The following is a 25,698-nucleotide window of genomic DNA, read 5'->3' as shown; positions in this document are numbered from 1 at the left end:
GTACTGGACTTCTTTCCTTCTCTCACTTCCTGGTAGCTTTTCTCTCACTTGATGGTGCCTATCGATGCACATCAGAGTCCACATTCAACATCTGCAAGAGTTCCTTCTTGATTTAGATATTCATGTCAATAAGCCTTCCATCTTTTAACTTCTTAAAACTGGTCAGAATTCTCCTTTATCTTTCCATATCCTCCCCCCCACCTTGAATTCCTTCTTCCAATTTTCTCCCCATCAACACTTCATTTCATAGAACAGCAGGCCATATTTTGAATTCTTTTACCTTGTCTTCTATGTAGCAAAAAGACAAATATTGCTTGCACCCTCTATGTAAGTCAATTCAGAATTCATCCTTCAATCTTTCTTGGAAGTGAAATCCTCAGTCCTCTATATTTCTTGACTTACTACCATGGAGAATCAGAATTTAATTGTAATTATTTTTTTCTATCTAAATATTGATTATTTCATTAGCTGAATATATAGTATAATAAATCACTAGTAACTCTGAACTGTCTCAATGTGCTTGTCCTTTACTTGAGGACTTTTTGCTCACAGATTGTCATATATGGAAATATTTTTGAATTCTAAAAGAAAGAACATTTACTAATATAAGATATATAGGAAGAGAATTTTTAAAAAATACCACTCACTGGTGACTTGCTGAAGCTGTATAAACAACAGCAATAAGCAGACCACCCTGAAATACAGATTTAAAATGCTTTGGCTTTTCTTGAATTAAAAGAAGCAGTAAGATGATAAAGGTAGAAGCTGAATCTCCCAGAGTTCCAGACTGCCCAGAGCAGTGACAGATGCAAACACAGGGACCATTGCCATACTGCTGGCCTGCAGTGTGCAAAGAGTCTTTGTTGTTCATCAGTCTTGTCCTCACACACAGACAACAGTCACAGGCATAATGGATTATAAAGGATGAATACTTTTGCTTCCACAAGGGAAAGCCTCTGTCTTCCTTTAATCCTAAACTTCATTGAACTCACTTTTTTGCAGTTCTAAATTTCTTTTTTTTTTTGGATTTTTTTTAAAAAATTATTTATTAAGGCATTGGGGTTAAGTGCTAGACAATTAATAAGTGTCTGAGATCATATTTGAACTCAGGTCCTCCTGACTCCAGGGCCAGTGCTCTATCTACTGTGCCACCTAGCTGCCCAGTTCTAAATTTCTTAAGGGAAATTTTTACCTATTACAAACTCAAAATAATCCATATAAATACATACATTCATACATATTAGGGTTAAAACTAGATCTGGGTTTGTGAACCTACCCAAACAGAAGAGATTTCTAGTATTTGACTCTATCTCCTGGAACTCCAGATTGTCTGTTACTGATGTAAAATAACTAAAGTAGTGCCTCTTTGGCTCCTCATTCTTCTCACTGACCCAACCCAGGTTAGTGTTCTTATGCTTTATAGTTATCATATGGGAGTTACAGGAGTCTGCCTTATGTTGTAGGATGAACACTGGGTTTGGAGTCAGAGGACCTGGGTTCTAATCCCAGGTTTTCTTCTGACTAACTGTTTGACCCTGGGCAAGTCATTGATTAGATGGATAGTTGTTAGAGTGGATAGAGTGCTAAGCCTGGAGTCAAAATGATTCATCTTCCCAAGAGCAAATCTGGCCTTGGACTTACTAATTGGGTAAACTTGGACAAGTCACTTGACCCTGTTTGCCTGAAAAATGAGCTGAAGGAGGAAATGACAAACTACTGGAGTATCTTTGCCAAGAAACCTCAAATGGGGTCATGAAGAGTCAGACATGACTGAAGAACAATGGAACAACAAAATGTCATCCATTACCCATTGGACAGAAATCCAGGCCTGGAGTCAAGACCTAAGCGCAAATCCAGCCTCAGACCCTTATTAGTTCTGTGATCCTGGAATAGTATCTCTTTGCCTTAATTTCCTAAACTGTAAAATGGGGTCAGTAATAGCAATTATCTTGCAGAATTTTCATGAATATCAAATGAGATAATAATTGTTTATCACAGTTCCTGGCACAAAATTGGTGCTATATCCATGTTATTTTATGATTTTTATTTTTGTTTTTATTAGCAGTAGTATTAAACCAACTTTTCTCAGTCTTGTTTTTTTTTATTTGTAAAAAGAAGAAGCTAAGCTTGATGACTTCCTGAATTTCTTTCCAGCTCAAAATCTATAATTTTTTTAACAGGCAGTCCAAGAATTAAAAATTAAATTTACAACAGGACCATTTAGACAGATAACTTAAAAACAGGTCCTTGCATTGAGGCTGAAGACAGAATTGATTTTTCTTTTGTTTAAGTGACTCAATTATTGGCCAATATTTCTCCTGATATTTATTGTGATTAAAGACGCTAGTCTCTGGAATGTTCTGCTATTTCATTTCACTTCCTAAGTTTGGCTTTACTGTTTTAAAGAATTAAGACCTCCCTACTGACAAACTCTTTTTCTTCATAGATCAGTTAATCAACATTTATTAAACATCTATTATATGTCTAATATTGTGAAAAACTTGGGGGATACAAGGGACTGGCAAGCAATATTCCTTCCTTTCAATAATATGTAAATGGACATACGCACATTCATACACACAGAGAAAAATATGAAAATAATGGCATTAAGAATAGCTTGCTAAACCATACTTTAGTACTGTTAAAATACAGGGTAATCATATTTTAGTTATGCTGTAGTCTCTCATGCAATTTTTCAGTTGCAGAAAGATTTGCCTACCTCCTTTACAAGACTCAGTTGGAATTTCTTCTCATCCAAGTCTACTGATCAGGTAGAAGGAAGCTTTATTTTAGCAGCCACCTCTTTAGATTATCTGTATCTCAGTAGAGATGTAATGAATATAATATTAATAATTCATCAAATTTATATAGTGATTTATAAATTAAATTATAAAAAATTCCTCTTTGAGGTATTTATTTTAATTGTTATTAAACTGACATTAAAATGGTAGAACTGAGGTTCAAAGAGACTGCCTTACTCATAATCATAAAATTAGTAACTGCTCAAGCTTTGTTTCAATCCAGTCTTCTTGATTCCCATTCTAGAAGATAGAAATAATGCATGTATATAGCATTTGATAGCTTACAACATTTTTTCTCTCAACAAACATATAAGGTTAATAGGTAGATAAGAAAACTGAGGCCTAGGAAAGAGAGGAAAAAGATTGATTTTCAAAAGAAGCAACTACCAATTGCTTAAGCTAAGACATGAATCTAGTTAGACTCTAAAATAATCAAAATACTTAGAAAGATTAAAAAGATTAATTTATGCATTAGATTAATAAAATTTTCTCCCTCTTTTTGGTAAAAAGGAGTTTGTACTGCAAAATTCATACCTTCTAATAATAATCCTCAGACTAAGTTTTAGTGCTCTTGGCAATAGGAAAAGTAACCATCCAAAAAATTATTTAATTCACTAGTTACCTCTTTGCCAGAAAAGAGAAAGAGGGGAAAGGAGAAAGAGAGAGAGAGCTTCATCCAGTGCCCATTGAAATAGACATACAGACACAAAGAGATGGAAAGAGAGGGAGAGAAAACTTTTACCGTGCAAGTCTAACAGATGTGTCAAAAGATAATTCATTATGTAATTGATTGAAATTTATGCAAGTGTTGGCTTCACCTGATTTCTTTCCTTTAGGTATAGATTTCACGTTGACCTCTATTTTCCTCAAATACATTGTACAGAAACATTTGTTATCCATGATAAGGGGGAAATATGGCACAATGCCCAGCAGATGTATTTTCTGAATCATTAACCCAGATTTCTCTACTCTGAATTTCTTGAAAAAAAAAAAGTTTTCAGTTGATGGACAGCTGAGTTAGGCTCTTAGCCAGAATTTTCTGTATGAAGTCTTTTAATTTTAGTAACTACCAAATGGAAATTTGAGAATGTGAGGTTTCTCCATGCAATCAAGTAGAAACAAATCTCATCCAGGTGACTGACTCTTGACTAAGAACCAACCCATACTTGGAGTTCCAAGTGTCATCTTTGCTGAAGCAGGACTGGGCTTGGCTCAGAAGTTCCTGACCTGAAACAACTGTTTGCAGTATCTAGCCACAGTTATTCAGTGTCTGAGAACCACAGAATCTGCATCAAGAAGCAGCTGCCAGAGTCTTGCCTGCTTTATGAATAAATAGCAGTAATAGTTGAGTAAAGTTACAACCAATAGCATATTTCTGTCCTTGCTAAAAAGGCCTTTTTTGGTGCAGCGGGTGTTTGTGATATTTCATCCCAGGGCCCACTCACTGACATCTGACTTAGATTACTTTTCTTGAGAGGACAGTTCTACCACAGGAATCAAGAATGGTAGAAATAAAAATACAAGTGGTTGCCAGTGAGTGTAACAACCTTTACTAGGTTGTTTTAAAACAGTTTTGTTTTTCTGTGGGACAGGGTGGGGTTAGAAGATGAGTGAACAATGTGGTCAGGTTATTTTTTTCTCCTTTGTGAATGACATTTTGTTATAGGAAAAAGTTATAGAGAAATCCAGAAAAAGCAAGAGAAAAGATTGCCTACTGACAATTGTGCTGCTTTTTATTTATCTTTTGAGCATCTTTTGACAAGAACTTTGACTTTTAGCAAAATAGTGGTCTTGGACATGAGGGAAGATTGTGTTCAGATAGGATCATTGTCTTTTAAAGGTGCTTTCTTATTTTTGCAGTGGTATGTATCCTAACCTCTTGAGAACTGTATTTGCTTTGATAAGCACATTGAGACTGAAGGGCTAGTAAATGAGTTTGGGATTTATAGCATCTGGAACACCGAGAAATGAATTCATTTTCTAACACTTAGAAACTCTATGACAGTGAGCAAGTTACTAGAACTATGTTGTGCTTGTCCATTTGAAAAATGGAAATTATGACATCTACCTCTTTGGGTTATTCTAAGTCTCAGAAGAAGTAGTGGATATAAATGATTTTGAAGTCATGAAAGTGCAATATAGATGTCAATCAATCATTCACTCAAACATGCATTCAGTTAACATTTATTAAGTACTTACAATTTCCAAGTGTTATGTGAGGCACTGATATTATAAAGAATGAAATAATCAGTGCTTTCATTATTATATTTTTTATTTTTGCCAAATAATTTGGAGGATTTTTTGAACACAAAATCTATACCTTTAAAAAGTCATCATAAGATCCTCCTTTTTTTTTTCCTCATAGGCTATATAGTTTCAATATCTTTACTAATATCATGTTTCATTGTAGTTTACTCATATAAGCCAACTGACAAAAAATCCTATTTATTTGCAGGGATACCAGGAAGTGATTATGTCAATGCCAACTACATAGATGGCTATAGAAAACAAAATGCCTATATAGCAACCCAAGGATCACTCCCAGAAACATTTGGAGACTTCTGGAGGATGATGTGGGAGCAAAGAGGAGCAACCGTTGTCATGATGACAAAATTGGAGGAAAGATCCAGGGTAAGAAAAAAGCAAGTTTGGATTTTTTAGCTGACCTTTCCCTGAGATTTAATTTTCAGACAACCATCAACTGTGATGTGAAACAAGTAGCTCTTGATAGAGGCAAACATTCATTAAAATTCTACTGGGTTTGCCAATGGGAAATGCTCTCATGTCACTCTGATGTGTGATTTCAAAAAATAAAATCCAAGGAGATAGACAATGAAGTTAGAGAAAATAAAGACCAACTTGAACCTCTGTCCAAAATTTATGTTGAATGAGAACTGACAAGCTTTTAAATGAATGCAATTAAAAATATAGTTTTTAATGTTTTCAACTTTTTCTACCTGTCTTGCATGAAGCGAGGTCTAAAGAAGAAGGACTAAAACACTGTGAGAGAGTCTCTACCTTGAATTAATCCATATCCTGGGACTAAGTGGATCAGGGCAACCACAATAATGATAGACCTGAATACTTAGACTGTGTCAGTATCAAAGAATAGATTTCTATAATATTGCCCATACTGATCATTGGTGCAGGTAATTAGAGGGTCAACCTTGAATCTCATAATAACCTGGATGTGACTTGAGGCACTTATAAGCATGTATACAGAATGAATACCAGAAAGACTTTAGTAAAGATTCAAAATAGCAATTATTTGGGTCTAATACTTAGTAAGCAGACTTTCATCACCAGAAGTTTGGCTGTCTAATGATGAATCTTTTTCTTTCTTTTACACTATAATCAAAAAGATTATTGACCAAAATAGTATAACATATTCTTTGGAATTATGACTTGGAGTCAGAAAGAACTGATTTTAAACTCCCATTTTAGTTAGTCTCTCTCTCTGACTTTGTGACTTTTAGCAACTTCTCTGGTCCTCAGTTTCCTTTTCTGTAATGAAATACTGTCACTTGTCTTGAAGAGTTATTCCATGAAAAGTGAGAGTACACAGAATGCCTTACAAATCTTAAAGAACAAAATGAATATGAGCTTTCATCAATCATAGATGTAGAGATCCCTGGATGAGTATCAGCACAGGGATTATACACACATACACACACACACCATACATATACAGACAAGCCACATATATCTAAAAAAAAAAATACAAGATCCTTGGTGTTTCAAACCATTGCAGGGTAGAAGCCTAAGTATTGGTGCTGTGGGAGACTCAAAAAAAAAAAATGAAAGGAGAGCCAACTACTGCATTCTCATTTGAATTTGCAAACTGGGAAGTCTTACAATTATCTACTGAAAATAGAGATTTAGCCGTAATAATTCGACCGAGAAGCCCTTCACAGCATATATATGGAAAATTAACTTAGAGAAGAGGCAAAAGTTACACAAGGGATTCATAAGCAGAAATCTAGATATCTGAAAATAGTAACAAGCTTCAGTTACTGTACTAAGGCTAGGAATTCAGAAAGTGTGAAGTTCAGTAGGTTCAACAAAATCTTTTGAAAGTGAGTCAAGCCTTGTCAAAGATACTGGGAAGGAATGATGATGTTTTAAGTGAGCTAATTTTAAAACTTCTAAGATTCTGAAGTTAATCCCAATGAGTACATCATATTCTCTGTACAACCTTCCTTAAAGAATTCATGACCCACCTCCACTTGCTTATTTACACATTCACTCCTCATGAAAGGATTTCATTTTAAAAAACAAACTATGAATGTTTCCTTGATGTTGTGATGGTGTATAAAAGTATTAACTTAACAAGTTTGATTATGCCCATTTTTGAATAGATTTTGCTCTTTTTATATGATATGAACTAAAAATATAAGGAAAAAACACCTCAGAAAGTGCTAAAACATGGTATATACTCCCTTGTTCTGTTAGGAATACCTTTTGGTAATAAGCGTCTCTTCTAGAAGACACTTTCACAAAAAATGCTCATTTTATCTTGACATTGCAGACCTTCATTAGTCCATACACATAAACTTGTTTTGAAATAACCAAATGAAATTCTGTCCCTTTCCTCACTAATTGCATCTAATAATAAAATTAGTTCTTACTGGTTCCCGAAGCTTTGACAACATCAGATGATAATGAGCTGTCCTCCACACAAGGTATTGTAACTTAAGAACTCCTGGTTTATCTTAACAATGCAGGACTACCTTTGCTCAGAGTCAGAGAAGCTTATTTAGAAGTAACCAAATAGAATTCTGCCTGTTCTCTGGCTGATTGCATATTGCCATTTAAAGCTTAAACCTCCCCACTATTATGTGATATAAGGTGACCAATTAGAAGGAGGGTCTAGTTCACTCTTTATTCAGTAGTGGTTACAGTACTTTTCTAAGTTCCCAAATATTGTACTCTACAGACCGTAGACAGTAAGTGAGTTTAAATGCAAAGTTCCTAAACATTCAATAGCTGGTAACTTTAAAGTAGGAAAGACTCTCACTTGTCATCTAGTGCAATCTATAGAAGAACCAGAAATCCCCTCAACAAGAGATCTTGTTGCTGACCTGTAACAATGGGGAACTGAGGCTCTCCCAGAGTTCCATTTTTGAGCAGCTCAGATTGTTGAGAAGTTTTGTTTTTTTCCCCTGACATATCTAAATGTGCCCTTTTTACAATTTCCATTCATTGCTTTTTATTCTGCTTAGTGGAGACAAAGCAAGCAAGTTTAATCCCTTTTCCCTCTGACAGGCTTTTGCCCTTGAAGTCAGCTTATATCACCCTCTTAAGTGTTCTCTTCTCCAGGCAAAAACATTACCACGATCATCAACCTATCCTTATATGGTATATTCTATCTTAAGGCATGTACCATCTTGGTTACCCTCCTATAGATATTTTCATATGGAAGGATTCATCAGAAGGATATATCAATGCCATTCTAAAAATGTGCCTAAATAAAAAAATTAATATTTGGAAACAAAAGATACAGACAAGGGTGTGTTAGAGTCAGCTAGTGTGAGCATTTATATTTCAGAAATTAGCTAATACTATAAATCAGGATTTAATTATTTTATTGATCTTTGAAACTTTACAAAAATGATGTAGAAAATGGAAGAGTGGCAGATCAAGCTTAAAAGTTATTTTAGGTTTGGGGAGAAGCAGTTATTAAACATGTATCAGCACACCCCTGAATACATATGGTTCTCCCTTATCAAGGATGGCAGTCATAAATCAGTTGAATCCATTCCAAATCACTAGAGAGCAATTCACCTAAAGAGGTATGCTTTGTGATTTAACTAATATAGGGAATTTAAGGATTTGGAAAGTCCCTCTGCTAATACAGTTTGGCACCTTCTCTGCCATTAAACTTTTTTTTTGTTTTGTCTTTTTTTGTTTGTTTTTTACAAGGCAGTGGGTAAAGTGACTTGCCCAAGGTCACAGATCTAGGTAATTATTAAGTGTCTGAGGTTGGATTTGAACTCAGGTCCTCCTAAATTCAGGGCCAGTGCTCTATCCACTGAGCCACCTAGCCACCTTTTTTTGTTTTGTTTTGTTTTTTCTTTTTATGTTTTTGCAATTAAACTTTGAAAGTTTAAGTGAAAATCCCAGGATCACAAGAGTGGATGTGACTTGTACCCAGGTATTTCTGCCTCTGAAGTCAACTCTCTATTGACTAGAAGTACAGTGTCTTCCATATAAGTATCTAAAGTATTCCCTTTCTAAGAGAAATAGTAGACTCGATCCTGCTATCTTAATTTGGAAAGTGAAATATATTTGCCCATTGAAATAACATATTATAGTGTAGCTAGTGAAATGATTATACATCACACACATTATGACTTCAGTACACTTCTGTAGGGAGCTTGGAAATTTGTGGCACTTATAACCAAAGGACCTATGTTTGAATTCCAACTTCTCTCCTTGCTGCCTTTATAAACTTAGAGAAAACATTTAGCCCAGTTGAGTTTCATTTCCTTTATCTGTAAAATTAGTAGTTTGAACAAGAGTTCTAACTCTTAGAAAAATATTTCCAACTTTAAAAAATCTACAAATCAATGTATTTCCCTGATATTCTACCTTTCCTCCCCCACTCCTCCCTTCCCTCCCCCCACCAAAGACAAACCTTTTGGTACTCACTAGCTTAATAATACTTCCTGGTAAAGATAATCTTAAAAAGTAAAAAAAAAAAAAAATACTACCAATTGGTGCCAGAAATTCCACATTTTTTGTCCTATTTGTTTGTTTGCTTTTCTTTAAACTTGTGGTTTCTGGTGCAGAGAATGTCAGATGAGGAGAATCCCTTGCAAATAGGAGGCTATTCTGCAATTTTGTAGTCTCCAATGCTTAGTTACGTAACTTCTCCTGGGTCATCTAGCCAGTTTGACTCCTGGGTGAAATTTGAATTCAATTCTTCTTAATTCTGAAGCAGTTTCTCTATCTACTACCTCAGACAGTATCACTTTAAATCTGGATAAAATGCAAAGTACTCCCTTGGGTGAAAGGAACGAGAACAATAAGTTGACTTTTATATGCAAATTCCTTTATTTCAATGATTGATTCTGTGAATCCTCCCTAGGCCACTCTCTTGAGGCAATTCTACTGCTATTGCTCTCTATTTTACACCTGGAACAGTTAGATGTCCAGGAGGGACCTGAAGTTAAGAAGACCAGGGTTCAAATCTAGCTTCAGACACTAGCTGTGACTGTGGGCAAGTTATCTAAGTCTTCTTCATTTTCCTGATCTTTAAAATAAACTGGAAAAGGAAATGGTAAATCACTCCAACATCTTTGACAAGAAAATCCCAAATGGGTTCAAGCGGAGTTGGAAAGGACTAAACAACAATGTTTTGCACCTGAAAGGTTAAGTGACTTCTCCTTTGTCACATCACTGGATCCCCAAAACTCTCAAGTCCAGGGCTCTCTCCAGGATGCCTTGCCTCCCAATATCTAAAACTCAGTTTAGATTAAGAAAGAGATAAAGATTAGAGTTTGAAGTTAACACAAAGGAAGAAGTATAGGAAGGGAAGGGTGCTGAGGAGATGAAAGGGGAGTAGACTGAGGAGCTATCCTTCATAGGATTACCTAGTTATTATTGCTGTTCAGTTGGGTTTTTAGTCCCTCCAGATCTTTGATCTGATTTATTTATTTTTATTTTTGAGGGGTTTTTCTTTTTTAATTTTTTTTTTAATTTTGGCAGAGATACTGGAGTGGTTTGCCATTTCATTCTCACTCAATGGTGTTAAGTGGCTTGCCCAGGATCACCCAGACCCTGAGTCCAGAGATGGAATTTAAGGACACTAGTCTTCCTGACTCCAGGCTCTAACCACCATGCCATCTACCTGCCCTAACTAATCTGGGCTGTAAAATGAAATGGATTCTGTTTCCTGGTACAGTAGCTCCTGCCTCACAAAATCACTGGACCCAATTCAGTCACAGTCCCCAATTTAGAACTCCATTCCATTATAAGTCAAGAAGAACCAGAAGCTGAAAACATGCCATGCTCCTGCTCTCCTGAGCCCCTTCAGACAGCAGTCCCAGAATGGAGCCACTGGTTCAGGAGGCTTGGCAATCTGTCCCCAGTCTGCAGAAAGTCAGGGATAGAAAAATCTTTCTGTCTTTCAACATTGCCTTTACTTGAAGCAATGCAGAACAAAAAAGCAGTCTATGCATGAAATATCTATAGTGATAATCGTCTATTGGATGATGCTATGTTCTTGACTGCATGCAGCTTTTCTGCCTAGTTTTGCACATGTCCAAGATTAGGAATTTATTGTATGAGACTGGAAAAATTCCCTGTCTGAGACCTGATCGCTTTACCATTTTCATGCTTTCAATTTTGCATTTGACTAGCTTCCTCCATTCCCTGTTTTGCTATTCAGCCCCATAGCTTAGCACCAGTCCTTTTAACCTTTGTTGCACATTGAGCTTTCAGGGTCTCAGCTGACAAAAAGAGAGAGTGGCTTCATTATCTTGAGTCCCCTGTTTCTCTAACCCCTTCTTAGCAAACTTACAAGGTTAGCATTTGAGTTTATCAAATGAAAATGTCACATTGAATTAGTTATCCTTTTATTGTTTTTCAAAAAGGGGGGGAGGTGGCCTAGATTTAGATCTGGAAAGTAAGAACCACATTTTACAGATGAAGAAACTGAGATAAGAGAAAAGTGACTTAACCAGGGCCACATAGTTAAGGAATGGCAGGGGTAGAATTTGAACTCAAGCCCTGTCACTCCAAATTCAATACTCTTTCCACTAGAACCCTTATACTTTATTATTTTAAACTGTATTGTCTTGTAATCTAACTTAACCTGATCTCAAACTTAACAGCAAGACAATATCAAACAAAAATCTACCTATTAATAGAAAAGTATAAGTTCATGTCTACATATGAGTTTCAGTATAGAGTATCCCAAATTTTAGCTAAAAACAGATGAACATGAAAATATATACAGTTGCTGACTGAGCTAATAATGCTGTGGCAGTGTCCAAAGCCAAGCAACACTGAAAACATGAAGCAATCTAAGGCCATCATATTAACTTTGTGATGTGAGGTTATTTGCTGATGGGTTATTTTTTTTGTCCTCATAATTTCCATTCTCATTGCCAGATTCCCCTACTTCTAGGCTAATTCATTGACTCTTGTGCCCTAGAATGTGGTCCCTAATTCCCTAATTGTTTCCATGTTACGTGGCATGCCAATCAGCATATAAATTGGTCTGGGCAGGCACACAGAGAAGTAAAAGTCAGTTTGGAAAAAAATGAAAACCCCATAGAAGGGTAAAGTGTGTATGTATCCACAACTGCTTTTTCTACTCAAAGAGTGTTATTTGTGGTCGGATATTGTTGTTGGCGGCTGACTATTAAGATTTCAAGCACTATTCGAACCAGATTTGGTTCTAACAAGAAGCTCGAAGTATGATCTTATATGGTGATTGCTGGTATAGTTAGAGGGCTATTAAACAATCTGTGATTTCTATAAAGGTCTTTGTCTTTTTCCTTTTTCATCATCTACATTTTGACCATTTATTTCATTGCTAAGTAATTGCTTTAAAAAACATTTTATTTACATAAATTGATAAGGTCTCATTCTTAACCTAGGAACAGTAAAAAGGTGGCAAAACTCATTTTTTTTTTTAGTGGAAGAGAAGATTAGAATGGCTTAGATCAGTTTTGGAGAATCCCTCAAAGAAGAGAATAGGTTTTTGCATCACTTTAAAAGTTTCTTTATTGTGGGTGACATTACAAAGCCATTCTTCACTAATTTCACACCATGGTCACAGGAACTGCTGCTCTTAAAGAATACTAGTGGGGAGTCAGAGGGACCTGAGTTCAAATCCAAATTCAGACATTTAATACTTAGCTGTGTGACCTTGGGCAAGTTATTTAACCCCATTGCCTTGTAAAAGTAAAATTAAAAAAATGCTAATAGGTTTGAACATTAAAAATGGAAACTGATTAAGCACATTGCCTCTCATTGAGTATACTTGTTAGTGGAGGGAACACAAGACCAGAAATTGGAAATTCCAGATTCTTGTTCTAGATCTTTCCTTGTGTTCTCTAAGTTCCAAAAACCACATAAATAATACTAATTTTTATAATTTTTTAGATAATTATTCAGCTATAGAAGTGCTTACTTCTCTGACACATACCCCTCCAAATCTTATCCCTCTGGTTCCTTTTTTGCTTAAAAAAAATGGCCTAGGTGGGTAGTCTAGGTTCAAGTACAATCTTGAATGAATCACTTCATCTTATATTCTGCCTTGGGGATATAGCAATAGAGAACTATTCCTGGAATCAGAAATACCTGAGTTCAAATCCAGCCTCAGACACTTACTTGCTATGTGACTTTGTACAAATCATTTTAATCTTTCTCTACCTCTTTCCTCAGTTGCAAAATGTGTCCTCTTGTTGTCAAAATCAAATGAGGCAATAGTTATAATGCTCTTATTATAGTTCTTAGCAAGTAGGCTGTGCTTAATGAATACTTTTCCTTCTTCTTTCTGGGATTCAGTTTCTTCCTGTGTAAAGTAAAGAATATACAAACTGGTGACCTTGAAGGTCCTTTTGAGCTCAGAAATGATCATTGTATTTCCCTCTTGAATAAAATATTGAGATTTTTCTTAGTATTAGGTCTATAGAAATTAAAAATAAAGATGTCTTTTGAAACCTTTAATAAGTTCATCGTAGTTATCACTACTTGGAGAGGGATATATAACTTTGGCCCAAGCAAGCTATTTCTTGATCTCTCAAGTTAGTCTGGGTTCGATAATTTTAATGGGGAGCAAATGTTTTCCAAATGTCAGGGCCATGTACTTTTGCAAATAGAAACAGAAGCACCTAAGGCCTTGAGCATTTGATTTCTCCAATTGCTGCCTAAAGTTATGTCTATCTGGGTCCACAGAAACTGCTCTGTCCTTAAGCAAATTGGAGGAACAGCAGCACAAACATTGCCTTTGGTCTCCAAATGATGTATGAGTTTGTTTTTGAAAAGTGGTGGATGCTTAATGTAAATAGGACACTGGCAACACAAAGAATGATGCTGGCAGCCTAAAGGATGTTCTGCTCCTTATCTAGCCAGTTACACACTCTTAGTTTTCTCTTCTCAACAGACACAGTGTCAGATAAAACAGAAAAGAATGCCACCAATTTCTTGCTGGTTGTTAGTGTCTGTCCTTCCTAGGCTTTCTACCACCCTCATCCACTAAATGAGAGAGAGAGAGTGCATGTGCACACACACACATACACATACACACACACACACACACACACACACACACACACACACACACACACACACTTACACATATACACACTGAATTTAGAATGACCGTCTTCTGTCCCAGAGGGTCTCATCAAAGTATATGAATTAAACCTCTGTTATTCAGGTATTTGAAGTCTGATGTTAGACCTAGAAAGGACCTTATATATCATACCATCTAACTCTCTTTCAACAGCCAAGGTGTAACATTAACTTTCTCAAGGACACACAAGTATTAAACAACAGAAATGGAATTCAAAACTAAAGTGGTCTGCCTCTAAATCATTTGTGAAGGCCCTCAGTTTCCAACACATGACCCATAATACTCTGTGGTGCACCTAAACTAGAATACAGTGTAATTTGTAAATAAATTGCACGATAAATAAAAATACAATAAAACAAAGATAACATGTTTTAAAAGCTAAATTAGTATGCAGCCTACAGTGATCCTTATATATGAATTAATGATCCCATTTCTATTTGAATCTGATGTCATCCATCTAGGCAATTTTGTTTTCCTCTTCCCTTGTTCTAACTTTTGCTCACTTCGCTATTAAACTATTCCCTCCCTAAGAATTAACAATGAAACTAAAATAAGAAGTAATTTTAACCAATCTGTTATGATTTTTGTGAATAATTGTGCTGAAATATGAAGTGGAGAAAAGAAATTAAGATATACCATTGTTTCAAATTCCTTTTTGGATCACAAGACCATAGCCTAAGAGCAGGTAAAAACTTTGAACTCATTTAGTGCAATTCTTTATTTTTTTAAATGAGGAAACTGAGTTTCAGAGAGATGAAAAAATGTGCCCAAAGATACAGGTAGGAGTAAGAGTCAGTATCAAGAACAGAACCTCAGTCCTGACCTCAAATCCAGTTTGCTCTCCCATTTACTATATTACCTTGGATGCTTTCCCCACATTATACTTGGTTTTTCATCTCCCTAATGCACTTTTTATGAAATACTCTGGTTGACAGCTCTCTAGGTTGATGTCTCATACCCTAATATTTTAAACTCCATGAGAGTTAGGAGTGTGTGTGTGTGTGTGTGTGTGTGTGTGTGTGTGTGTGTGTTTAAGTATGAATCTTCCAAGAGTCTAGGACAGTACCCTGTAGATAGTTTGTACTTGGTTAGTGTTTATTAAACTGAATTGCTGAATAGCTGTTAATAATCTGTTCCCTCAATATTGACTTTGTACATATTTGTACAGTGCAATTAGAATTCTCATCAGCTTTTTTCTTTGTGAATCTTTCAGTCTCCACACTTGCTCTATATAAATTTTTATCATCTTTTCTAATTTGAAAATTCTTGTTGCTCTATTATTCTGTTAGATAATAGTTTACCAATTATCATTTAGAGCAGTCAAGTGACACAGTAGAAGGAGCTCTGGACCCTGATTCAAGGAATCTTGAGTTCAAATGTAGCCCCTGACACTTACTAGTTCTGTGACCCTGGACAAGTCATTTAACCTCTTCTTGTCTCAGTTTCCTCATCTGTAAAATGTAGATAATAATAGCACTTATCTGTCAGGATTGTGACAAGGATCAAATGAGACTAATTGTAAAGTGCCTGGCACATGGTGTAAAAGAAATATCATCATCATCATCATCATTATTATAATTATTATTGTTTGCCCATTCAGAGACTTGTTTTGGCTAAAACTTTATATAATTTTTAAGACTGTATTTGCATCAATGAATATATGAGCTTTTGGCATTTTTGTTGGTCTTTCTCACTTTCAATTTAGATGAATAATACTTGGAAAGGAGTTTGGAATATGGAAAGAAGAATAAAAATGAGAAAAGCTGGATTCTATCAATTATAGTCTGTATAGAACTCTGGTTAATTATTTAACCTCTTTACCTTATTTTCTTTATCTTTGGGGGGGGGGGAGTTGGGGTTAACTGACTCACCCAGGATCACACAACTAGTCAATTATGTTCTCAGTATTGGAGAATTCTCTTGACCTCAGGAGAGGCATATCGTTCTTATGGTCCTGATGACTTTGATCCAAGATTAGAAGTCATACTAAAAGCAAAGAGCATGCTAAGGCATTACTAATTAGTATTAGACTTTTGTTTTCATAACCTAGGCAACCTAGAGTACATGGTCAATCAGTGGCATTCAGTGGCAAATCAAGAGAGAAAAATAAGACATTTTCTAGGAGCTGAAATGGAAGAAGAGGGAGATTAGCCAAGGCAAATTTGTTATCAAAATAAGACAAAATTTCCTGTTCGAGGACAGGAAGCAAGAGGAGACCAAATACTGTTACAACTGTGAAAGAAGCCCTTTTAGACAAATCTGCAGGTTCTTTTATCTAAGTACAGCAAGTAGACCAAGTGCTTTACCTTGTCCATGCCTGTTTCCCTAATATTTTATTTCTCCTATTAGGATCAAAGACTTTTTGATATTAGACCAGTGAGTGGTTGGGGGATTAGTCCATCAAGATAATGTGATACTATTTGCACTTTTCTTGGCAAAGAAATTATTTGCCATTTCCTTCTCCAGCTTATTTTACAGATGAGTAAACTGAGACAAAGAGAAGCTAAGTGATTTTCCCAGAATCATATAGCTAATAAGTGTCTAAGGTCAGATCTTCAGGAAGATGAATTTTTCTGACACTAGGTGTAGTATTCTGTCTACTACACCCCACCTTGCTGCCCCATGATCACGTTTTTATCTCAGGACCTCAGCACCCTTGTTGTGTTATCCTCTTAACTGATTTCCTTTCCTCACACCTTACTCTTCTTCAATCCTTCCCCCAAAAAGCTGCCAAAGGAATATTTCTAAAGCCATGAGCTGCCTTCCACTTCCTTGCTCTAGAAACTTCAGTGACTCTAGGATAAAATATAGATTCTGGCATTTAGAGCCAGAGGAAGAAACTTCATAATTGATGAGAAGATAAAAAGGGATATAGGTCAAGGAATATTCAAAGATAACACCAAAATTTCAGACCAGAGGGGCCAGGCTGTGATTCTACAACTAGAAGTAATAATGTAGTGAGGAAAAATGGTTCTAAAGGAAAAAAATAAATTTGTTTTTGGACATTTTGAGATGATAATGAGAGGTCCAGGTAGATGTCCTGCAAAAGTTATAAGCAAAGGACTAAGAGATCAGAATGGAAGTTGGGATTAGAGATAGAGATTGGGAAGTCATTTTTGTAAGAGTAATAGTTGAGGGGCAATTAGGTGGCACAGTGGATAGAAGCCCTGGAGTCAGGAGGACCTGAGACACTTAATAATTACCTAGCTGTGTGACCTTGAACAAGTCACTTAATGCCATTGCCTTGCTAAAAAAAGATAAAAAAGAGTAGTAGTTGAAACTATAAAATTAAATTAAATAATTTAACAAATAATTATTAAACAACTCTTGTATGCATCACACCCAATCCTTGTCTTTGAGGTTAGGGATGTACAGTTTAACTAAAATACTGGAGAAGGATTGTAAAGACTAGGGGGAAAGAAGAGAGTTGGAGAACTTTCTGGAAGGAAATATTTATTAAGCACTCATTATTTATCAGGCATTGTATTAAACATTTTACAAATATTATCTCTTCTGATCCTTACAATAACCCTGAAAAGTGGGAGCTATTATTACTTTTAGTGTTGTTATTTTACAGTTGAAGAACTGAACAGTAAAGTGACTTGCACAAAGTCTCAGACCTAATAGGTATCTGAGGTGGGATTTTAACTCAGGCTTTCCTTACCCCTTGCCCAGTGCTCTATCCACTGCACCAACTAGCTGACTGCCTTCACAGGAAAACCTCATGCTTCTCAGTAGAATGGTCAGCTGAGTCACCTCTTGTAACTATGGAAGGTGTGGTTACAATCATTGCTTTAGGGCAGAAGAATGGTTTTAGGACAGTTATTATGGGGAATGAGTAAGGGAATCAACAAGGACAAAATGGAAGGTTTGTTTAAAGGGTAGTTAGGACCAGAGCATAATCATGCCCCAGGAATTAAGAAAGTATATAGAAGGTATTCTCCTGTAGAATTGAGGATGCTTCATTTTGTCTTTGTTCCCTCAGAAACTCGAACAGTATCTGGTACACTTTGTGGGAAATAGAGGTAGAGTTATGGATTCTATACCCATGATTTTGCTGGCATATGAAACTCCCCATCAGAAAAGTCCATTGACTAATAAAGGTGTGAACCTCCTCTAAAAAGTAAAGATTTTTCAGGCATAGTAAGATATGTAAGACATAGTCAATATATGCGGGACAGGTCTTGAAATCAGGTAACTATGGCACATTGCCTTTCACCTGACAAAGAAAAGGAACTTTTTGAGTCAGTGAATGAATTATGTGCTTTCCCAAGGATTCAAAGCAGGAAGAAGGGAGTGAGAGTAACATAAGCTTCCATGATAAAATGACCTCCATGTGAGAGGGAACTGCCCAAGTTGGAGCTAAGTTAACAGCTTCATCTGATTTAGATTTTATAGGGAACTGTCCCCACATGTCTTTGACTACCAGATCAGGGAACAGTTTCTTTTCCCTTTCTAATACTCTCCAAAGTTCTTCGTTTAGGTACACCAAAGACAGAACTTTATCAGTATGAGCATCTCCCAAATCACATTTGACATCATGATTCTTTTTGATAAGTTCTCCTGAAGCTAAAGAATTCCATCAAAGTTCCTTTGAAAGACTGGTCACTGAAATTCTCTCTGGTGCTAAGGGGAAAGTCTTTGTATTCTTGAAAATAACTGTGATTCCGTGAAGTTGACAAAATGCAAGTAGTTCCTTATGTGGCCAAAGCATTCTGAAAAATGTTCTAATCATTATTGCTTTTAGGAGGCTTTGGATTCAGTCTATAATTAGTCATGAGCTACATACCCCGGCCACATACCCATTTGGTTCAGCACTCTACAGTCTGCTGCCAGATTGAATTTAGCAGGCAGTGGTCCACCTGGGTCATTAAGATGGCAAAATGATGAGCCATTCATTTTAACTGAGGGCATAGTCTTTAAAAAACTATCAATAACTCTAGTCTACCTGATTTTTATGAAATCATACAAGCAAGTCTTCCTTTTATCTAAACATAAACCCTCCTACAACATCATTGATATGGATTTATCTGACCTTTAGTTGAAGGCCACCTGTGAAACATTTACTACCTCAACACATCTCACTCTTTCTACTTTGGAATAGTTCTAATTTTTAGGAATTTTTTTCCTTACATCTGTTGCTACCACACATTGTTTCCAGTTCTGCATCTGAAGCCAAGAAAAATAACTCCAATTACTTTTTCCAGTCTTTCAAATATTTGAAGAAAGCAGTCATATCCCTATCTCCCCTGAAGGCTTAAAATTCTTAGGTTATTCAATTGTGCTTCCTATGGTATGAGTTGCATGGCCCTCATCATCTCTGTCTTATGGATAGTTTGCCAGTGACTTTCTTAAAGTGCACTAACAAGAACTGAACACAATATTCCAGTTGTGATTTGAAGAGGATACAGTATATATGTCACTATCATGAACGGTATGCTGGCAAATGTTTAACAACCAGTTCTAGGACAACTGGATGGCACAGTGTTGTCTTGGAGTCAGGAAGACTGGAGTCGGAAACTAGCTTCAGACATTTGTGCAAGTCACGTAGTTCTGATTGCTTTATATCCAGAGCCATCTCCAGTCATCCTAATTCTTATCTGTCCACTGTATCCAGATAGCTCTGCAGGAAAATGGTGACTTAGCATAGCACCCCACCCCTGCCCCAAGACACTCACACACATACATGCACACACACACACACACACACACACACACACATAAACAAGTCCAATTCATGTGCTTGTCATGTCATCACTTCCTGACGTCATGGTCTTCTTCGAGAAAGAAGGACAACTATTATTATTATTATTATTATTATTATTATTATTATTATTATTTTAGTAGTAGTAGCAGTAGTAGTAGTAGTAGTAGTGTAGTAGTAGTATTAGCAACTAACTCTGAGGAACAAAATATATGCACAGACAGATTTAAAATGAATCATTAAGGGGCGGCTAGGTGGCTTAGTGGATAAAGCACAGGCCTTGGAGTCAGGAGTACCTGGGTTCAAATCCGGTCTCAGACACTTAATAATTGCCTATCCGTGTGGCCTTGGGCAAGCCACTTAACCCCATTTGCCTTGCAAAAAAAAAAAAAACTAAAAAAAAAAATTTAACAATCAAAGCTAGTTCAGCTGTCTTTAATAAACCTCAATCACGGCCCTAATACTGAATATTATTTTCTAATGTTTTCTAAGATCTTGGTGCATGTTTGCAAAAAAACTTATCAAAATCAAATAAAAAATGACTGAAATCAATACTGTAGCTCCAGCTTTCCAATTCATATGTGCTCATCTAGAAGCTGCTTTGCTATTGTGATGCTGATGTTGTTATTGCTAATGGTAATGCTGGTGCTTTTGTGATGTTTTTGTTTTAACTAACAGTCTTCCATGAACACTAGAACTAAAAAAATCGCAACTCTCTCAGGAAAATACCTCCTGAGAGCATCTCCAAGAAAGAGTGGGTAAAAATAAAAACTAAAAGACGACAAGAAAATGGCGTACCCATTTGCATTAGCTAATTAGAAAAAATCATTTTGCCTGTTCTCCTGTGCCTTTTTTTCTCACTACACTTCAGATTTCCTCTTTAATGTTCAAATTGGAAATGATTTGTTTAGTGTATAGTTAGAAAGAAAGACTCAAAGGAATATTGTCAAGTGATTTAGGCCCCCCCCCCCCCCCCCCAATTTAGCTCTATGTAGTCAGAATGAATCCTGTGTCAGATCCTCATAGATTGCTTTCTGGGAAGAAAGTACTGAGGCCCTGGTGTGCTGAAGAAAGCCTTTCAGTTCTAAGCTAAGATTGAAGCTTTTACTCTTGCCAGTGAGACCCCAATGTTCATGGGTGTCTGAATGTTTTCTGGGAAACCCTGTTTTAGAGTTGTACATCTTAAAACATTTTCTGATAGGAAAAAGCTTTCTTAGCCTGGTGTCCTGCACAAGGCTGACTGTACCAGTTCAAGAACTCATAGAAATGCCAGTTCCATTTATTTGCATTAGGTTTTGAAAGTTAAAAAAAAAAACTTTAAAGACTTTTTTTTTAATGATCAGGTTGCTAAAGGGAGTTAGGTCCCCTTGATTTTTTTTTAACTAAAAAATATCTATGCCTCATCTTCTCTTCATACATATCCTTCTATATACATATACTTCATAGGGTTCATTTCCTTTAAAGACATTAAAATGATTGCTTCTTTCCAGTCTAGTGGGGAACTGCCGTGCAACCAGCCTAACATTATGTATTCAACATCCTGGGGAGGGATTAGACTTTCTGTGACATTGGTGACTTTTTTTTTCAGTTATGATATACTTTAATACTCATGATTAATACATGATTCATAACCATAAATTTTAGACTTAATTCATTTTCAGTACATAAAATGTTAATGGTAGATGTATTTGAAGAGTGGAACAAAGAAAGTAGCAACCCTGTTGGCATCTTTAGATTGAAGTCTGGGTGCAGTATCTTCCTAAAGAAAGCACAAATTGAATTTGAGACTTCAGTATCAGTAATTTGACAACCCTGCTTGAAATTTGCTCCTGCTGAGATTTTCAGCCCATTTCTTTTATGAATTCAAGGTATCTTCTAACTTAACTAAGTCACAAAGTGTCCTTCCCAGGTGGCCTTGCCTGCCAGTTCTAGATAGTTAGGATGTTTCATCTCCTTGATATTTGCCATCTATGACTCTTCACATAAAGAGCTACCAAAAAAGAACAACAAAATCTGATACTGTCAGTGCTCATTCTTGGAATCCTCAATTGCTCTGTAGGGTCATCTGGCAGTGACCTCCATTAATCTTCCATCTTCTCAGAAGTATTTACTCCCCAATCAGTAGCTATGCTTTGGACATACAAACAGCATTAGTTCTTTGGGCCCAGGCGTCCTGGGAAACATAATCCTTTTTCAATCCAGCCATGAACCTTACAATAGTTTTATAGGGAAGAAAATTAAATTCACAAATAAAAAAAAAATTACTTATCACTTCACAGAGGGACAGATTCTGATTTTTTCCAATAGTCTGACTTCATCAGAAGTTATAGATATCATTTGACTTCAGTTACCTGAATTTTTATATCTGTATCAAAACAAATAAATAATTCAAATAAAATCAAAAAAGCATTTATTAAGCAACTTATCTAAGCCAAAAACCTATCCTAAGCTTTAGGAATATAAAGAAAGGCAAAACCAATTCCTACCTTCAAGGAACTCACTTTCTTCTTGGGGAGACAAAATACATAGTTACTTACAAGCAAAATATATAGAGATAAAGAGTAAATAAAGATATTCTCAGAGGGAAGGCACATAACAGACCATAATGCTTATTGGATGAATGAATAAATAGGTATTACTGGATATTCTCAGGTAAGAATCTCCTCAAAATGTTAGCTATGGGAAAAAATAACTTTGGAAATCAGAGAACATCCATGTTGAACAATGTGTTCAGGGTTCACTAAGTATATCATTTTATGGAATATGTTCAGTTCATGCCTTCCTAAGGCTTCAATATTGAATGAAAAATGTATTTTCTAAATATTAATTATTTTTTAATTGTAGAGAATATAAATTGTTATTTGGTCATTTTTCAGTCTTGTCTGACTCTTTATGACCCCATTTGGGATTTTCTTGGTAAAAATACTAGAAAAGTTTTCTATTTCTTTCTCCATAGGGTTAAGTAATTAGGCTGGGGACACACAGCTATTAATAATCTTAAGTCAGACTAGAATTCAGCTCCTTCTGACTCCCAAGCTTGGATCTCATTCTACTGTGCCACCTAACTGCCCTAGAGCATATAGTTACATATTTGAATTTATAGTTACATAAATATTAAGACAGAGGACAGTATTTTCCATATTTTTCAAGAACATGGAACACTTAAAATTGTGGAATTTTTTTGTTTGTTTTATCTTTTGTTAATCAAATTATGTATTCTAATGGTTAGAATAAAGAGAGAAAAGTCAGAAAGATCTAGAAATTCAATTTCTTATTTGCAATGTAGGTCTTTACTAATATCGTTGTCTCTTGCCTTTCATGTAGAAAAGTGAGTGATGAATGAAATTTCCAAATTTTTTTAAATGACCTAGTAACTGCAAAAAAGTGTTCTGAGATCTTTTAAGAGCAAGTGTTTTGACTACAGAATCAAAAAAATCCTAACATTCATAGAGAACTACTGATATTTATGTTCCTATGAAGAAAATCTTGCCTTATTTGGAATGTACTTGCCCTGAACAAAAAAAAAACTAATTATCTCCTATCATGATGTTCTGTTAATTATCATCAAATCTACATATTTTAGCCCCTTTCATTTTCAAATAGAAAATAATAATGCCTCCAACCATATTGTGTCACCAAGAGAAACTGCTGATATGTCTGGCCTTAGAGGACCTTGGTTTGAATCTTAAATCTCCTAATTACTATCACTCTGACCCTAAACAAAGTTGTTTAACATATCTAGCTTTACTTTGCTCATCAAAGTTGAGCTTTGGAAGAAATGGTCTCAATGCTCCTATGTAGCTCTAAAATCCAGAAAAATAAAATGTACCCAAGAGAAATTAACTTCAGTTGATCTCAGGTCAATTAGCCTTTCTGTTTTTTCTTTTGATCTGAGCTAGCAAGGACAAACCTATTCTGGTCCTTTATTTATTTATCTATCTATTATCTAACTATCTTTATTTTTATACATTTCAGTATATAACAGAGGTCTTCAGTATGTGAAATGCAGCACATTTGAGGCAGGTTGCACATAGAACTTTTTTGGGGGGTACCATACATCAGCCTAATTGGTCTCAATGTATTTTATATACTTTTGCTCAGACTCTTAATGGAAACTATCTCATTCATCTCAAGTAACAGGATTTTAAATTATTTAAGACTCACATTGGTTTTATAGGATCCCCTGAGACTTTTTTTGAAGAACTAGTAATTTTTGCACTTCACAGACTTAAATGTTATTTGTAACCAAAACAATTTATCTCTTGTAAAAAAAATAAATACACATACTTTTGTACTGCACATTATCATTTTATAGATTTACAAATTATTTCCATGTTTCTCTACATAAGTACATTGGGAAATTTTGATTGCCTAAGATGTAATGATTTGTGTCTTTTAAAATTTGATAGATGAGACCTTTATCTATCCAACCATATATTTGAAATGCCTGAATGTGACTTCCTGATATGTTTCATAACACTGAACTTAGAACAAAATTATATTTTTCTTCTTAGCACTTCAAAGTTTTAACTACTTCTCTGCTTTATTTTAGTCAACAATTGCTCTTTATTTTTCTCCAGAGAAATTGAATGTTTCACTGCTCAGTATTATTCCTGATACAGAAATTTGGTTTATATTGGCACCAAAGGAGCAATTTTCCCATGTTGGGATTCATAATAAAAGCATTATACAAAGAAAGGAGGGAAAAAGTATAATGTAAAAAAAAAAGCAAAGATTTTTAAAACATAAATTCCAAGAGATCTGATTTAGTCTATTTTTACCTGACTTTGAAAAAGTTAACAGAAACTGATAAGTATATGAAATAAACCTACTACAATATTTCTTGCAGGTGAAATGTGACCAGTATTGGCCCACCAGAGGCACAGAAACATATGGGCTGATTCAGGTGACGCTGCTAGATACTGTGGAATTGGCAACATATTGTGTTCGAACATTTGCACTTTACAAGGTGTGTTTTTCCCCCTTTTCTCTTCCCTTTTCTGTTATTTAAAGAAAGCTGTTTTTGAGAAATCAGATCTCTAAAGACTTTGCTTAAATCTTGATCCCACTGGCAACAGTAAAGAATAAAATAATTCTTCCATTCTCACTGCAATTTTTCTCCTTGTCTGGAGGTTTATCACAGTAAATATGGAGCTCTTGCTCTGAACAAAAGTTTAGTTGAATGAAGAATTAGCTGAAGAGCTCACATTCTTTGCCAGCTCCTCTTCAGAGATATAACAAGAACTCTCCTGGTATTTGAACCAGAAAATGCAATTTCTATCACTTAAAAAATATTTTCCCTTGAAAATTTTCACAGGGATTTTTTTTGCTGTTTACTTGATCCCACAAAAAAATACCTATTATTAATCAAGATTAACCATTACCAACATTGACTATTAAGTTTTTATGATGTTTTGTTCTTCACTGGAGTTCAAAGTTTGGGAAATAGTTATTTTAGCCACTGTTCTCATTTAACAGAATGGTTCAAGTGAAAAGAGGGAAGTGAGGCAGTTCCAATTCACAGCATGGCCAGATCATGGGGTTCCAGAGCATCCAACACCTTTCCTAGCTTTCTTGCGACGAGTCAAAACCTGTAACCCTCCTGATGCTGGTCCTATGGTTGTTCACTGCAGGTAAGCCCATGAAGATATATGATGCATGCATCCAAGAGAAGAACTCAAAAAATAGAGATGATAATCTAGATTCTAATTATACTGAAATTGATCACAGATGTTAGCAGAGTTCAATGGGTACACAACTTTTTTTTTAACAAACTCTTAGTATATTGAATCTGATAAAGACTTTGAAATTAAGGACATGAGTCCCTCGTGTATCTCTCTTTATAACAAATGACATTCATTCCTGAAGGTTAGTTCAAGCTG

General features: G+C 35.5%; 1 protein-coding gene across 4 annotated transcripts in view; it reads left to right on the top strand.

The window, feature by feature from the left end:
- PTPRD (protein tyrosine phosphatase receptor type D) overlaps nt 1-25,698 on the top strand; it is a 604,004-nt gene that overhangs the window by 519,351 nt on the left and 58,955 nt on the right. For all 4 annotated transcript variants that reach the window (XM_074197507.1, XM_074197506.1, XM_074197505.1 and 1 more), the window contains 3 exons: nt 5,257-5,432; nt 24,666-24,785; nt 25,295-25,449. In XM_074197507.1, coding sequence (XP_074053608.1) covers nt 5,257-5,432; nt 24,666-24,785; nt 25,295-25,449 — 451 coding nt within the window. The remainder of the gene's footprint in view (nt 1-5,256; nt 5,433-24,665; nt 24,786-25,294; nt 25,450-25,698) is intronic.

This window comes from Macrotis lagotis, chromosome 8 (assembly GCF_037893015.1).
Source record: "Macrotis lagotis isolate mMagLag1 chromosome 8, bilby.v1.9.chrom.fasta, whole genome shotgun sequence".
Classification (NCBI taxonomy): Eukaryota; Metazoa; Chordata; class Mammalia; order Peramelemorphia; family Peramelidae; genus Macrotis; species Macrotis lagotis.
This window is presented reverse-complemented; position numbering and strand designations above follow the sequence as displayed.